This window comes from Pteropus medius, unplaced genomic scaffold (assembly GCF_902729225.1).
Source record: "Pteropus medius unplaced genomic scaffold, Ma_sr-lr_union100, whole genome shotgun sequence".
NCBI lineage: Eukaryota > Metazoa > Chordata > Mammalia > Chiroptera > Pteropodidae > Pteropus > Pteropus medius.
The window spans coordinates 20,401,293-20,417,018 of record NW_024349801.1 but is presented as its reverse complement, the minus strand read 5'-3'; the positions used below and the strand labels follow the sequence as shown (position 1 = coordinate 20,417,018).

Sequence of the window (15,726 nt, the reverse complement as noted above, 5' to 3'; positions counted from 1 at the left end):
CATATCTTTACTGACATGACTGTTTTAAACTGCTTTTCTCCAACATCCTTATTTTCAAAGATCTCCAAAAATGTTCTCTACTGTAAGAAATAGTTTCTCTCTGGGCAGGGAGAAATGTTTTTGTTAAAGTACAGCAGATGATTAGCTCTTTGTATGCTGACCTCTGTGCCTCTTCAGAGCTGCCTACCAGGATGGCTGCTGTGTAGAGTGTCTCTGCAAGGTTCTTTGTGACTCTGAATCTGATTGTCACCTTTCTAAAAAATGCTGACCAAATTGAGTAAGTTCCTAGTCATTGGTAGACTAATCTAAGGAGACTCTCAGCAATACTGCAATCCATGTAGAGCAGACCTGAATATATATAATGTTTTAATTTGCAAAATGGATGTTGTTTGTCTCATAAATTACACAGGCTAAGTAGAGACCTTTGACCCTTGAATTGTTATTCTCTGGTACATATGGCGGGGCGGGGGTGGCGGGGGAGGGGGTGAGCAGTGAGGGGAGAACCCTATTTAACCTGAAGGTAATGGTTATTTGCTAGGCTTCTTTTCTTTACCAAGTTTTTTTATGCCAAGCCATTGATTTTTAGTGCGTTCTAGGATTGAGACAGAGTTGTTTTATAAAATTGTTCTTGTTACTATTACACATTCATTTCCTGCTGGGGTGTTTTTTAATTTTTATTGAGAATTAAATACACTCCTATTCTCAGCATTACTTTAGCACTTGGATAATGTATCTGTACCATAGTTCAAATCCCTTAACTGTAATTGTTTTTATAAAGAAAAGTCTTCAATACACCTAAATCTAATTAAAAACTCAGGATAACAGTACTATTTTGATCATGTCACAGCAATACCTTCTATACTCAATTCAACCTAATTATGACCATTAACTTAAAGTATACTTAAAGTAACAAAGCTTGGTTCATGGGTTTATAGCCTCCAAAGCCAGTTAGCTGTCATTTATTTCATGGTCAGAGACTGTATTTAACGAGCCGGGAGTCTAGCTAACCTATCATTTAAAACCTGTATGTTTCACATGGGCTTGAGCAGGCGGATGGAATGAAGCAACTCCATCACTACTACCAAGAAATAGCAGTATGTACATGACTACCTTTTTGATGGTGAAGGGAAGTAACTTATTAAAATTTGCCTTAGCATTTTTCTTTAAAAGTATTCTCAAATCTCTTTATTCAAGGGAGTGCAACCTCTAGATCCTAGGTACTATAGTGGGCTTAGGAATACAAAAATGAGCCCAACAAATGTGGTAGAAGTTGGAGGAGTTAGAGATTAATCAAATAATCATGCCATGTCAGTATAAGAGAATATAATGGGAAGTCAGGAAAAGTTTCCCTTGAGAGAATGAAGCTGCAGTCTGAAAAATGAGTAGCAAAAAGGGATGGACAGAGCATTCCAAGGAAGGCCTTGTGGTAGAAGGAAGTATATGGCAAGTACAGGGGGCAACGAGGGCTAGTGTGGCAAGAATGGAGAGGATGTGAGATTAGGTGGGGTAACATTGTGACGTGGGAGTGAGGGATGAAGAATATCTGGAACTAATCCTGGGTGACCAGGAGGCTAATGTTTGAACCTAAAGTAATGATATTGGAGATGGAGGAAAGTAAACAGACTAATGAGTATTTTAGGAAGTAAAAATGAATAGATTTGATGGTCGATTGGGAATGGATTCCTCACATGTAGCTCTTGTCTTGATTTCAAAGTCTGAGAGTAGAAATCTTGTGTTTCTTTGTAACACAATTTTGTGTTACAAAAACATTCTTGGGACAGGATTAGTAATAGACCTCCTTTGTGTTTCATCTTTATAGATGACCTTTCCGTATAAAGCATATCATTACATGAAAACACAAAAGTGAATTTTATGAAAATTATTATGGGTCTCAGCAAATCACCAAAGTTGAAGTACTATATTTTCTAGTAATAAAATTAATGTTTGTTTCTATTATCATCCATATAAAATCATCCTTCGTAATGAAAAATTATAATACTCATGAGATACACCATCATTGCCATATTGCAAAAGAAGATTGGCCCTTTTGTGTGACTTCTCTAGCTGCCTCCCATTTTCAAAGCAAAGGAATACCCAGGAGTAGTGCGACAAGTCGAGATCACCTCTTGGCTTTTGACAAGCAAAAAGATGGAACTCACGTTGTCTAGTCAGCATTTGTTATTCCCGAGCTTAGTAAAAATTCAGAATAGGGACGACAGGAGACAACTTCAATCCATCACCTCCCACCCCTCCCCTGCTCTCAGTCACTCCATGCACTCAAAAAGACCATGGCCATCTAAAATCCAGGAACATAACTCTTGCTATGAGTATCTTAGGGTGCCTTGGTGCATGAGTAGCATGATAGTGGTTGCTGCAGATACATCCTAGTGTTGATATATATCCACATGCATACACATAGAAGTTGAACCTTTCATATTGTGTTTAAATGCAAACAAACATTGATCTCTCAATATTCTACTTTGTGGTGTACATGTTTTTATTATGAGAAAGTCTTTACAGTAAAACAGAAGTCATTATAAAGGACTATGATGTTTATAGTCATTTAACATTCTTTTGTAATGAAATTATTTTCTGTATATACATATATGCTGAGCTGTTATTAAGCGTTAAACTTAATAACTATTTTTTACCATCCCAGGACATTTTAGAAATAAAGATGTTCCTGCTAGTAGAATGCTTTCTGAAGAAAATACGTATGTGCCTATTTTAGTAGTAATATAAGTGAATTTTACCTAATTAAAAAAAAACCAAAAACTTTTTTTGGAACACTTTACATTGCTGCTGTAAAATTCTGTAATGCACTGTTTAATGCTTGTATCACATTCTGGTCTGTAATTCTTTTTTACCTGGGTAATCTGTAGAAGCATATAACGTTGGCATTCTTGGTGGTCATAATGGCTGCTTCATTCTCTCTGGCAGAATGCCCTTCTGCCTGCAGGATTCCGGCAGAAGAACCAGACATCAAAGTCCGCCACAGGTCCATTTGATAGAGAACACCTCCTTTCCTATCTGGAGAAAGAAGCTTTGGAGCATAAGGACAGGGAAGACTATGTGCCCTACACTGGTGAAAAAAAAGGTAAACACAGGATTTGGAAGTCATTATTTGATAGCACTTAATTTTTCTTTTTATAGATAAGTCTGAAGAAAATCATAGTTTTAGAGGTGCATCATTGATAGCCTTAAAGATTAGTGTCGACTTAAAAAATTGTTAGGTAATACTTTAAAAATTGTTAATTAATTTGGGTACTTCGTTCACATTTTTCATCAATGTGGCCAATAAGTTCCTTCTTAATGATGTGTTAGTGAGGTTTTATTACACAGTGATTTTATATAACACTCTTTAGTTCTTTACTGTAACAAATATTGAAAGTGTACTGAGGTAAAATTTTTAACTCATTAGTGTGTTACAGAATGCAGATGATGTCAAAGCACTGCTCTCTTCTAACGCACATCATTGCAATGGAATGCCATAAAATAATTCAGGCCATATTTTCAAAGACCCTTTTTAAAGAATATCGTACAGCCTTTCTTAGTAATTCATAGTTAAAAATGTCAACGCTTCATAATCATTACTTTCAGGAAATTTTTCTAGTCCAAGTTTTTCCCGTTACAGATTTTGACTTTAGGTAGCCTCAGTGGAGCCTGAATACAGCTACGTTTTTTAAAGGCTCTATATGTAATAATATTTAACACGACTTGGGTTAAGTTTTCAGTTTTCAGTACAGTTCAACCTGAGAAGCCACATTCTGTTTGCACTCTTATTTAGGATACCGTGTGTAGAACACTGGGAAATGGTGGCAGTAGTAGTGTGGAGCCACAGGTCAACTCTTTCAGGCACTTTTTACATCTGAATCCTTAGTAGTCCAGGCAGCAGGAGGCCTTTTTCCTAGTGAGGCGTTAGCTTTTTATTTGGGAAGGAAGCCCTTCTCAAAAATTTGGCCAAAACTCTGTCACATGGCTACCCCTAAACTGTAAGAGAAGCCAGAAATTTTATTTTAGCATTCCAGCCTCTGTAATAGAGGAAGACTAGTGAATGACTTTTGAGTATGTATTCCACAAAGTCTGTATCAGGCTCTTTAAAAGTGATCTGTCATCCCCGACCCCTCTGCTCTTTCTGTAGACCCCATCTCCCTGCCCCCATTTCTAGTTCAGAATCACTACCTTGGATAGTTGTATGAGTCATGGTTCTCCAGAGAAACAGAACCAAAAGGGTGTGTGTGAGTAGAGAGAGAGAGATTTATTTTAAGAAATTGGCTCATGTGCTTGTGAAGGCTTAATAAGTCCAAAATCTGTAGGCCTGGCCGACAGGCTAGAGACCTAGGGAAGAGTTGAGTTTGAGTCCAAAGGCCGACTGCTGACAGAATTCTTTCTTGCTGAGAGGAGGTCAGTCTGTTCTGTTGAGGCCTTCAGCTGATTGGATGAGGCCTACCACATTATGGCTTTACTCAAAGTCCACTGATTTAAATGTTAATCTCATTCAGAAATGCCTTCATAGAAACAAACTGTATTTGACCGTGTATCTGAGCACCAAGCCAAGCTACCTTGGCACATGAAATTAACCATCACTCTACTCTTAGAGGTGGGAATATCGTGTTCCTCAGGTGTTTGGGGCCAGAAAAAGATTGGAAATTAATGCATAGTTTTGAAGTATAGAGAATCACAAAAATAGGCAAAAACATCAGTTCCTTTGTATTTATCATAGAAAACAACTGCTGGCTATATTTTCATCTGCACAGCCATACCTATAACACTATTTAAAGCTTCAATCCTTTTTACATAGGAGAACATAATTTTACAAGAATAAATATTGATTGATCACTTTTTACTTGTTATTTGTGTTTCAGGGGGTATAGTTAGGAAAAAGAACAGAGGTAGAAACAGAGGGAGAGGTATAAGAAAAGGATGACAGGGGAAAAGAAATGGAATTTGAGGACAAAAAGGGAAAATACAAGATGCGAAAGAGCTGCATTTGTCCTAGGCTGACCCAGTAAGCTTCCCAGTGTGCTCTTGTTTCATAATCTCCAGTTACCTAGGAAAAGATCTTAGAGGATTACAGGAGGAAGGAAAGAAGGTAGAGAAGAATTGTGGAAAATAAGAAAATATCAATTGAGAAATGATAGAGCTGAGGAATATGGGTGACAATAAGGAAAAAATATATCCTTACGTATAGAATAATAATTTTTACATGTTTACATTTACATTTGGAAGTAGTTGAATAGCTATGATGCAGTGATTAAGACCATGACATTTTTTAAAATAATGAACTTTTTATTGAAGTATAACATGTTTACAGAATATGCACAAATCAGAAGAATACAAATTAATGAATTATATAGTGAACACACCCATGTAATCACCACTCAGTTCAAGACATTATTAGCATTATCTAAAAGGTCCCTTTATGCTTCCTCCCAGTCTTTTTTTCTTTCTTCTTCCACAGGGTAGCCACCACCATAGCTTATAATATGATAAATGAGGTCTGGTTTGAAATTTATAGAAATGGAATCATACATTCTAGGTATCTGCCTTTCCTGTTTCATACAGTTTTTGTGAGAACCAAATTCATTAAAGGACACAGTGAAATCACTAAAAAATCCTTTACAGTGTAATCATTTTAAAGGATCATATGGTGATGTTATAACCAAACAAGAGATTTCCATTCTCTCATGGAGGAGTTGTCCAGAATCACAGAGATGAGTTTTTGAGTTTTAGCATGTTTCTCCAGAGAACCTTCGATCCATCTGATCGAAGCAGATACTACCACCCTAGACTGGGTAGGGGTCTAGCCTTAAAACCCGTGTTACAGTGCCATAGACCTAGGGCAAGTTGCCATAGAAGAAGGGCAAGTTCATCTTTAACAGTTGGGAACTTTGGTTTTAGAGCTCTACTTTGAAACATAGCTCAAAGCCAGCTCTAATCTCAAACCCACCCTAGGTGCTTGTCTTTAAATTAAGATAAGGTCATTTCTAGTTACTAATACTAATATGCCTTCCTTTCTTTGGATCTCATCCACAAGATCTTGATCACATGCTAGAAGATCCTCAGAATAATTCTTCTACATCTTATTAGCATACCTCCCAGTTAAGCTAAATGTGAATCTCCTCCTTAGCTCTGAAAATCCAGACGCTTGTTTTTTTAAAATGCCTCTCTCATGACCCTTTACCCTGAACACCAAAATTGAGGCCCAAATTTTCTACTTAATAGCTTATTTCACAGGAGATAGGCTTTCAGACTGAGGATGCCTTCCCAGATGGTAGATGTTCTTAGTTCTTCATAAAACAGTTGGCAAACCTACCTCTCTTAAAAAACAAAAGCATTTTTTACTTCTTTGGTATACTTAGACTAGTTAGAATTCATAAAATGTGCCATTGGTCTCTAAACTAAATCATTTTTCTTACTAAGATGACTGCTCTCAGTTCAGTACTCTATGGCAGTATTAGCTTTCTGTGCCAGAGGATATTGTAGTGATGTCACTCAGTTCCTTGAACTCCTTCCAAACTATATATCAAAATCATATCGTGATCCCTTAAATTACTCTTAAAGATCAATCAGATGACTACTCAATTTTTTTTAAGCAAAAAATTGGGAACCACTAAAGGAAATAGTTATCCAATCATTAAGGTCAACTACTTTCTCATATTCTGAGACCATTAAATGATGATTAATTATATTTGTTACTATTTCACTTAAAGATACACCCTCTTTCTAGAGCTAAAACTAAATAGACCTGTCATAACAGAGGGAGAGGGATTCCCATAAAACTGAAAATTGGATATTTCAGGGTTTTTCCTTTTGACCATGAATAAAAACTACATATATATCCATGTCAAATTTTCTCTTTCTAGATCATCTTGAAATGTTTAAGAAAACCTGATACACTAACAAGGATGCTTGAAAGTTGTCAGATAAATTAGTAATTTAATTTCATGATTTGTGAAATGATTGTTTATAATTGTACATTTTATAGAGTTGAAACCATATGTCAGCATCTGAGAAGGAGGAATTAATCCTAATTAAGTTCAAGGCATTATGTTTTCAATGCATTTTGGGGAACATTTTGTCCTACACCAGTAAATGTTCTGCTTTTAGAATTGGAGTTTTATTAATAGTGAAAAGAAGGTATTAGGCAGCTAGTAAGGCATAACTGACAAAAGATGTATTAAGGATTGTTTTTAAATGCATTATTTATAGCAGAATCCACAATACATATCTATTAAGTTTATCTAAATCCAACAAGCTGATGATAGGGATGGTATCATGGTATCAAGTAATCTTGGCAAAGAGTAAATGGAATGAATGTCTGTCCTATGAGTCTCCTGTGTTCAAAGAAACCGTAGAGTTAAGGAAATTAAAACAATAACGTAATTCCAGTGTACGTTCCTTTTGAAGATATAATATTGAAATGTTGGGAAGCATTTTACCTCCCTCTCCTTGAAATTGTGCAAAATATGTAACAGACATTGAGCAAGAGAAGGGTGAAAGAGAGTAATCATCCAGTTCTTTCTCATTCCTGAGAATGGTGAAAATGCAGAGTTCTTACTGTATTAGCTGATTATTATTTGCCATTATATTTTTACATATCTTGAGTATTCTGTCTCCAAGAGAGATAAGGCATGCATTTGACACTCGGAGAAATAATTTGCCTCAGTCTTTAGTATTTCTTACTTTTGTTTTTGTTTTGCTTTGCTAGGAGTCTTCCTGCCCATTTCTAATATTACACATCTCCCTAACATAGACTAAGATTTTTTTTTCTCTGAGTGTCCCTTATTTCATGGATGGACCAGAGCCAGGCTACACCTTGTTCACTACACTCAGGTGCACCGGAAATTCCATTTGAGCCTCAAGACTCACCAGGTTGGGCTCTCCCTGTGGGCCTGCGGGGTGGAGCCACCTCCGCCTTTTGTAGTTTTCCCTTCCCCTCCCTGAGAAAGAAATGCCGTTGGGTTTCCTTCTCACTCAAGTGCCACACCCTGCCTACTAAAGGTGAATTTAACCAGATTGCCTTAAACTAAGGATTTCTTATATGCTTTGCAAGTTTATTTACAATTACCTTAGCTTTCCAGAAAACTTACTACAGTTACTCTTCTCTGAAGTTTTCCTCACCTTTCTGAGGATTATATACATGCCAGTGGGCAGTTGTTTTCCATTCAATTCAGGATAAAGATTGCCTCTTATTTTTGTACTCATATCTTATGAGTTCTAAATGTCCCTTATATACCTCCAAAAAGTGGTCTTCCCAGGCACTGAAGCTGATATTTGAAATTAGCCCCATCATCTCTGTTCTAGACTGTCATTGTATCTTTTGAATGACTCACTCATTCCTTTGGGGTAAGGAATTAGCCAGATGGATTGTACATTGCTCATGATAAGACCTTGTTTTACAGGAAATTTTCCCTGAATAACCATACCCGCTCTGGATATTCCATTCCCTCTAACATGTCTGAATATAATCTCATACTATAGAATATTGCTTTTAATTATTCCAGAACCATATACTGGGAGGCTCTATTATTAGGATATTTATTTATTTGTTTGTTTGTTTGTTTAGGATTGTTATGTCTTCTTGATGAGTTGCCCATTTTATCATTATGAAATGACCTTCTCTATCCCTGGTAATATATTTTACTCTAAAATCTACATTGTTTGATATTAACATAGCCAACCAACCTTGCTTTCTTTTGATTAGTGTTAACATAGTTTATCTTTTCTTTTTGTCCTATCAGTTCTTTGTTCCCTTTCCTCTTTTTTATATTCCATGTCTCTACTTAACTTTTTGAACATGTGGAATATGACTCTTATATGATTTTAACATCCTTACCTGCTAATTTTTTCATCTGTCATTGCTAAGTCACGATTGAGTTTTTTTCTTATGGATTTTCCTGCTTTTTCGCATGCTAATAATTTGTTATTAGATATCATACATTATGAATTTTAACTTGTTGAATGCTAAATATTTTGGGTTTTCTTATAAATATTATTGAGTTTCAGTCTGGGACCCATTAAGTTACTTGGAAACAGTTTGATCCTTTAGGGTCTTGCTTCTAGGATTCAGTAGGTGAGACCAGAGCAGTGTTCAGCCTAGGGCTAATTATTTCTCTGCTACTGAGGCAAGAGTCTTTTGAGTTCCCTACCCAGTGCCCTGTGAATTATGAGGTTTTCCAGTTTGACTGGTAGGAACAGGTTTTATTTCCAGCCCTGTGTGAGCCCAGGTACTTTTATCTCTAATGTTTTCAGATACTTTTTTCCTTGGCCTAAGGTGGTTTCATTATACACATGTGCTGATCAATATTCTGCTGAGTACTAAAAGATGGTCCTGTACAGGTATCCAGAGCTCACTCTCTGTGTAACTCTCTCCTCTGTGGTACTCTGTCCTGCAAATGCTAGCTGCCTTGATCTTTCTGGACCTCAGCTCTGTTTCCTCAGTTCATAGAGTTCACCAGGTTCTGCCAAGGTTCCTGTTTCCTGGATACTTTCTCCTGGCAGTAAGTTGGGTGATTAGAGGGCTTACTTAATTTCTCATCTCTCAGGGATCTCTGTTCTTTGTTGCCTGATAATTTGTGTCTTGAAAACGTTTATATATTTAGTCTGTTTGGGGGTTATTTCAGTCATGTGAGTTAATTCTTATCTACCTTGGCCAGAAGTGGAAGTCTCCAGAATCCTATATACTGCAGGGGTCCCCAACCCCTGGACCCTAGACCAATACTGGTCTGTGGCCTGTTAGGAACTGGGCTGCATAGCAGGAGGCGAGTGGTGGGCAAGTGAGCCAAGCTTCTTCTGTATTTTCAGCCGCTCCCCAGCGCTAGCATCACCGCCTCACCTCCACCTCAGATCAGGCATTAGATGCTCATAGGAGCACTGGTCCCTGGTGCAAAAAGGTTGGGGACTGCTGCTATACTGTTTCCCCAACTAGATTATAAACTTTACAAAAGAAAGGATCTCTTATTTTCCTTATGGTGTTTTTTTAGCTCATTGTCAAACTCACTAAATGTTTGTCGAATAACTATCTATGACCATATTGTAGTATTGAGTAGGTATCATGTGTGTCATTGGGTCAAAATAATGCCTTTCTAGGATCTGTCTCCTCATCCTTTAGTTTGGCTGAGTTGAGGTTTGAGTGCTTCCTGTCAAAAGGTATATCCCACAGCTCCCTGTGGGGATTATAGTGGCCTGGTTGCCTTAAATCTTTTCTGGTACAAGGTGGCATATAAACATAGAAGCCATAAAATTAGCTAGGGCTTTTCAGCTCTGTAAAAAAGAAATAACTAAGCCACTTCTGTTTCTAGTTATTGTACTTTTTATGTACTCAGCAAGGATGGGAGCTATGACTAAGATAATTCTTAACATTGTGGTAGCTTTAACTTGGTATCAGAGCACAAGAGATGAGAACTAGTGAATAAAGTCCCAGCAATAAAATTGTTAACATGGTTCACAGTATCTCTTACTAATTTTGGAACAATGGTTACGATCTGGGCAAAATATCCACCGCTCCCCCCTTTTTCTCTTGGCATAAACAGGGGTTTGGATTAATGCCATGCATTTAAGTTACTATTATGTGAATTCTTATCTCGGTTTCTTCTGTTTCCTTAGCTGCCATTTTATAGTTACAGAAACATTACTGAACTATTTTAACATTCTTAGCAACAAAGAGTCATAGCCCTGTTTTTGTTTGTTGTGTTTCATTTGGGGACAGGGCCGGGGGGAGGGGCATGTCATATCATACTTGTCTGAGAGATTTTTTTCTGATCTAGTTATTGCTTATTTTCATATTTTGCTACAATGTAAAAAACTGTAACTTCAATTTTAAAAAATTCAATTTTGGACTTTGCTATGTTAAATAAAGAAATTATGCATTTAGATAGAAAGTTATCTGCTGAAGAATAAAAGTGAATATTTTCTCGGACATCGTTATTTTCAAATAAATACAAATATTGAAAGTTGTAAGTCGGGGCTTTTTGACTATATTTCAAGGAGAGGAAAACATTTTTATCATCTCAAAAAGAAACCTTATATCCATTAGCAGTTAATCTCCATTCTTTATTCTGTTCTCCAGTTCTACGAAACCACTAATTTTTTCTCTCTCTAAATTTGCCTTTTCTAGACATTTCCTATAAACGGAATCATACAATATGTATTTATGAGTGGCTTCTTTCACTTATATTTTGGAGTTTCATGCATGTTATAGCATGTATCAATGCTTCATTCCTTTTTATGGATGAAAAACATTTCATTGAATGGATATAATACATTTTGTTTTTCTTTTCGTCAGTTGATAGACTTTTAGATTGTTTCCACTTTTTAGCTATTATGAATATTTAGTTTCTATGAATATTTGTGTACAAGTTATTGTGTAGACATATATTTTCATTTCTCTTGGGTCTATATATATACTAATGGAATTTTTTTTTTTGAAGAACTGCCAGCTTGTTTTCCAAAGTGGCTGCCCCATTTTCCATCCCCACCAGCAGTTTATTAGGGTTTCAGCTTTTCCACATCCATGCCAACACTTGTTTTTCTTTTTGATTATAGCCATCTTAGCAAGTATGAAGTGATAACAATTTGTTCCTTTGATTTGCGTTTCCCTAATGACAGCATTTTTTCATGTTTTCTTAGACATCTGATATCTTCTTTGGATAAATGTCTCTTCAAATCCTTTGCCTATTTTTAAATTGGGTTGTCTTTTTATTATTGATTTGCATCAATCAATATTTGATTTATTTACTTATTTTTAATTTATTTATTTAAATTAATTTCAAGTATACAGCACATTGGTTAGACATCTGTATAGTTCATAAAAAGATCCCCCCAATTGCTCCCTACTTCCCCTGGCCCTCTACCTAGCCATCCTATTAATGCTAACTGCATTCCCTTTGTCATGCTCCCCATCCCCTTGACCAACTATCAACTACTAATTTGAACTTCTTTAACCCTTAACCCCATTCTTCCAGCTCCCCCCAAGTCCCTTCCCCTCTGTCTGTCACCAAATTGTCCACTATATTTGTGAGTATTTTTGATTAGTTTTTTCTTTTTGTTCCTTAGATTCTGCATATAAGTGAAATCATATGGTATTTATCTTTCTCTATCTGACTTATTTCACTCAGCATAATAACCTCTAGGTCCATCCATGTCATTGTAAATGGTAGGATTTCATTTTTTTTAATAGCTGAGTAATATTCCATTGTACATATGAACCATAATTTCTTTATCCAATTGTCTGTTGATGGACACTTAGGTTGCTTCCATATCTTGGCTATTGTAAATTGTGCTGCCATGAATATTGGAGTGCATAGATCTTTACAAATTATTGTTTTGGTTTTCTTTAGATAAATACCCAGAAGTGCAATTGCTGGGTCAAAAGGTATATCCAATTTTAATTTTTTGAGAAAACTTCCTACTGTTTTCCATAGTGGCTGTACCAATTTGCAGTCCCACCAACATTGTATGAGGGTTCCCTTTTCTCCACATCCTCACCAACACTTGTTTTTTGATTTATTGATGATAGCCATTCAGACAGGTGTGAGGTGAAATCTCATTGTGGTTTTAATTTGCATTTCTCTGATGGTTAGTGACCTTGATGTCTATTAGCCATCTGTATTTCCTCTTTGGAAAAGTATCTGTTCAAGTCTTCTGCCCATTTTTCAATTGGATTGTTTGTTTTTTTGTTGTTGAGTTGTATAAGTTCTTTATATATTTTGGATATTAACCCCTTATCAGATGTATCATTAGCAAATATCTTCTCCCAAACAGTCGGTTGTCTTTTTGTTTTGTTGATGGTTTCCTTTGCTGTACAAAAGCTTTTTAGTTTGATGTAGTCCCATTTGTTTATTTTTTCTTTTGTTTCCCTTGCCCGAGGCGATATATCTGAAAAGAAATTCCTGTTAGTAATATCAGCGAGTTTACTGTCTGTGTTTTCTTCTGGAAGTTTTATGGTTTCGGGTCTTACATTTAAGTCTTTAATCCGTTTTGAGTCTGTTCTTGTATAGGGTGTAAGAAGATGGTTCAGCTTTTTTTTTTGCATGTATCTGTCCAATTTTCCCAACATCATTTATTGAAGAGACTGTCTTTACCCCATTGTATATTCTTACCTCCTTTGTCATATATTAAGTGAGTGTATAGGCATGGATTTATTTCTGGGCTATCTATTCTGTTCCATTGATCCCTGTTTCTGTTTTTTTGCCAGTACCATGCTGTTTTGATTACTATAGCCTTGTAGTATAGTTTGTTATCAGGTAGTGTGATACCTCCAACTTTGTTCTTCTTTCTCAAGATTGCCATGGCTATTCGGGGTTTGTTCTGGCTCCATATAAATTTTAGGATTATTTGTTCTAGCTCTCTGAAAAATGCTATTGGTATTTTTATAGGGATTGCATTGAATCCATAGATGGCTTTGTGTAGTATGGCCATTTTGACGATGTTGATTCTTCATACCCAATATAGTATACTTCCATTTGTTTGTATCTTCTTCAATTTCTTTTTTCAATGACTTGTAATTTTCTGAGAATAGGTCTTTTACCTCCTTGGTTAATTTGATTCCCAGATATTTTATAGTTTTCGACGCAATTGAAATGGTATTGTTTTCTTAATTTCTCTTTCTAAAAGTTCATCATTGGCGTATAAAAATGCCACTGACTTCTGAATATGTATTTTGTAACTTGCTACTTTACTGAATTCATTGATCAGTTCTAACAGTTTTCTGGTGGAATCTTTAGGGTTCTCTATAGATAGTATGTCAGTGGCAAATAATGAGAGTTATTCTTCTTCCTTTCCAATTCAGATGCCTTTTATTTCTCTTTCTTGTCTTATTGTTGTAGCTAAGACTTCCAATACAGTGTTGAAGAGGAGTGGCGAAAGTGGGAATCCTTGTCTTGTTCCTAATCTTAAGGAAAATGCTTTTAGCCTTTCCCCATTGAGTATGATGTTAGCTGTAGGTTTGTCATATATGGCCTTTATTATGTTGAGGTATGTTCCCTCTGTTCCCACTTTGCTGAGAGTTTTTGTCATAAATGGATGCTGGATTTTGTTGAACGCTTTTTCTGCATCTATTGATATGATTGTATGGTTTTTATCTTTTGATTTGTTAATGTGATGTGTCATATTAATTGATTTGCAGATATTGAACCAGCTTTGCATTCCAGGAATAAATCCAACTTGATCATGGTATATGATATTTTTAATGTATTACTGAATTCAGTTTGCTAATATTTTGTTGAAGATTTTTGCATCAATGTTCGTAAGAGATAACGGCCTATAGTTTTCTTTTTTTGTAATGTCTTTACCTGGTTTTGGAATCAAGGTAATGGTGACCTCATAAAAGGAGTTAGGGGGCCTTCCCTCTTCTTGAATCTTTTGGAATAGTTTGAGAATAGGTGATAATTCTTCTTTGAATGTTTGGTCACCTATGAAGCCATCTGGTCCAGGACTTTTGTTTTTTGGAAGGTTTTTGATTACTGATTCTATTTCATTGGTGGTAATCAGTTGGTTTAGATTTTCTGCTTCTTCTTGACTCATTCTTGGGAGATTCTATGTTTCTAAGGAATGTGTCCATTTCTTCCAGATTGTCCAATTTGTTGGCATATAATTGCTCATAGTATTTTCTTATGATCCATTGTACTTCTGTGGAGTCTTCTTTCATTTCTGATTTTATTTATTTGAGTCCTCTCTCTTTTTTCCTTGATGAGTCTGGCTAAGGGTCTGTCAATTTTGTTTATCCTTTCAAAGAACCATCTCTTGGTTTCATTAATCTTTTGTATTTTTCTAGACTCTTATTTCATTTATTTCCGCTCTTATATTTATTATTTCCTTCCTTCTGTTCACTTTGGGCTTTGTTTGCAGTTCTTTTTCTAATTCTTTTAATTATAAGGTTAGATTGTTTATTTGAGCTTGTTCTTGTTTCTTGATGTAGGCCTGTATTGCTATGAATTTCCCTCCTAGGACTGCTTTTACTGTGTCCCATAAATTTTGAGTCATTGCGTTTTCATTTTCATTTGTCTCTAGGTATCTTTTGATTTCTTCTTTGATCTCATTAATAGCCCATTCATTGTTTAGTAGCATGTTATTTAGCTTCCATGTATTTGTGTATTTTCCAGTTTTTTCTTGTAATTTATATCTAGTTTAATGCCATTGTGATCAGAGAAGACGGTTGATATGATTTCAGTCTTCTTAAACTTATCGAGACTTGATTTGTGTCCTAACAAGTGGTCTGTCCTTGAAAATGTTCCGTGTGCACTTGAGAAGAATGTATATTTTGCTGCTTTGGGGTAAAAAGCTCTGAAAATATCTATTAAGTCCATATGTTCTAGTGTGTCTATTAGGCCCATTGTTTCCTTGTTGATTCTTTGCCTGGAAGAGCTGTCCATTGGTGTCAATGGGGTGTTAAAGTCTCCTACTATGAGTGTATTACTATTGATCTCTCCTTTTATGTCAGTCTATAATTGCTTTATGTATGTAGGTGCTTCTATGGTGGGTGCGTATACAATATTTGATTTATTATTGATAAACCTATTTATATATTCTAGATATCAGATATATGATTTGAAAAAATTTTCTCTCATTCTGTAGGTTGTCTCTTCACTTTCTTGATGGTATCATTTGTCTCATAAAAGTTTTTAATTTAGATATAGTCCAGTTTATCTGTTTTTGTTGTTGTTGCTTGTGCCTTTGTTGTTTATCTAAAAAACCATTGCCTAACTCAAGGTTATGCAGATTTAC

At 35.8% G+C, this 15,726-nt stretch overlaps 1 protein-coding gene across 6 annotated transcripts in view; it reads left to right on the top strand.

Annotated features, from left to right (window-relative positions):
- TMOD3 (tropomodulin 3) overlaps positions 1 to 15,726 on the top strand; it is a 54,949-nt gene that overhangs the window by 19,538 nt on the left and 19,685 nt on the right. For all 6 annotated transcript variants that reach the window (XM_039889039.1, XM_039889038.1, XM_039889041.1 and 3 more), the window contains one exon: positions 2,941 to 3,097. In XM_039889039.1, the coding sequence (XP_039744973.1) occupies positions 2,941 to 3,097 (157 nt within the window). The remainder of the gene's footprint in view (positions 1 to 2,940; positions 3,098 to 15,726) is intronic.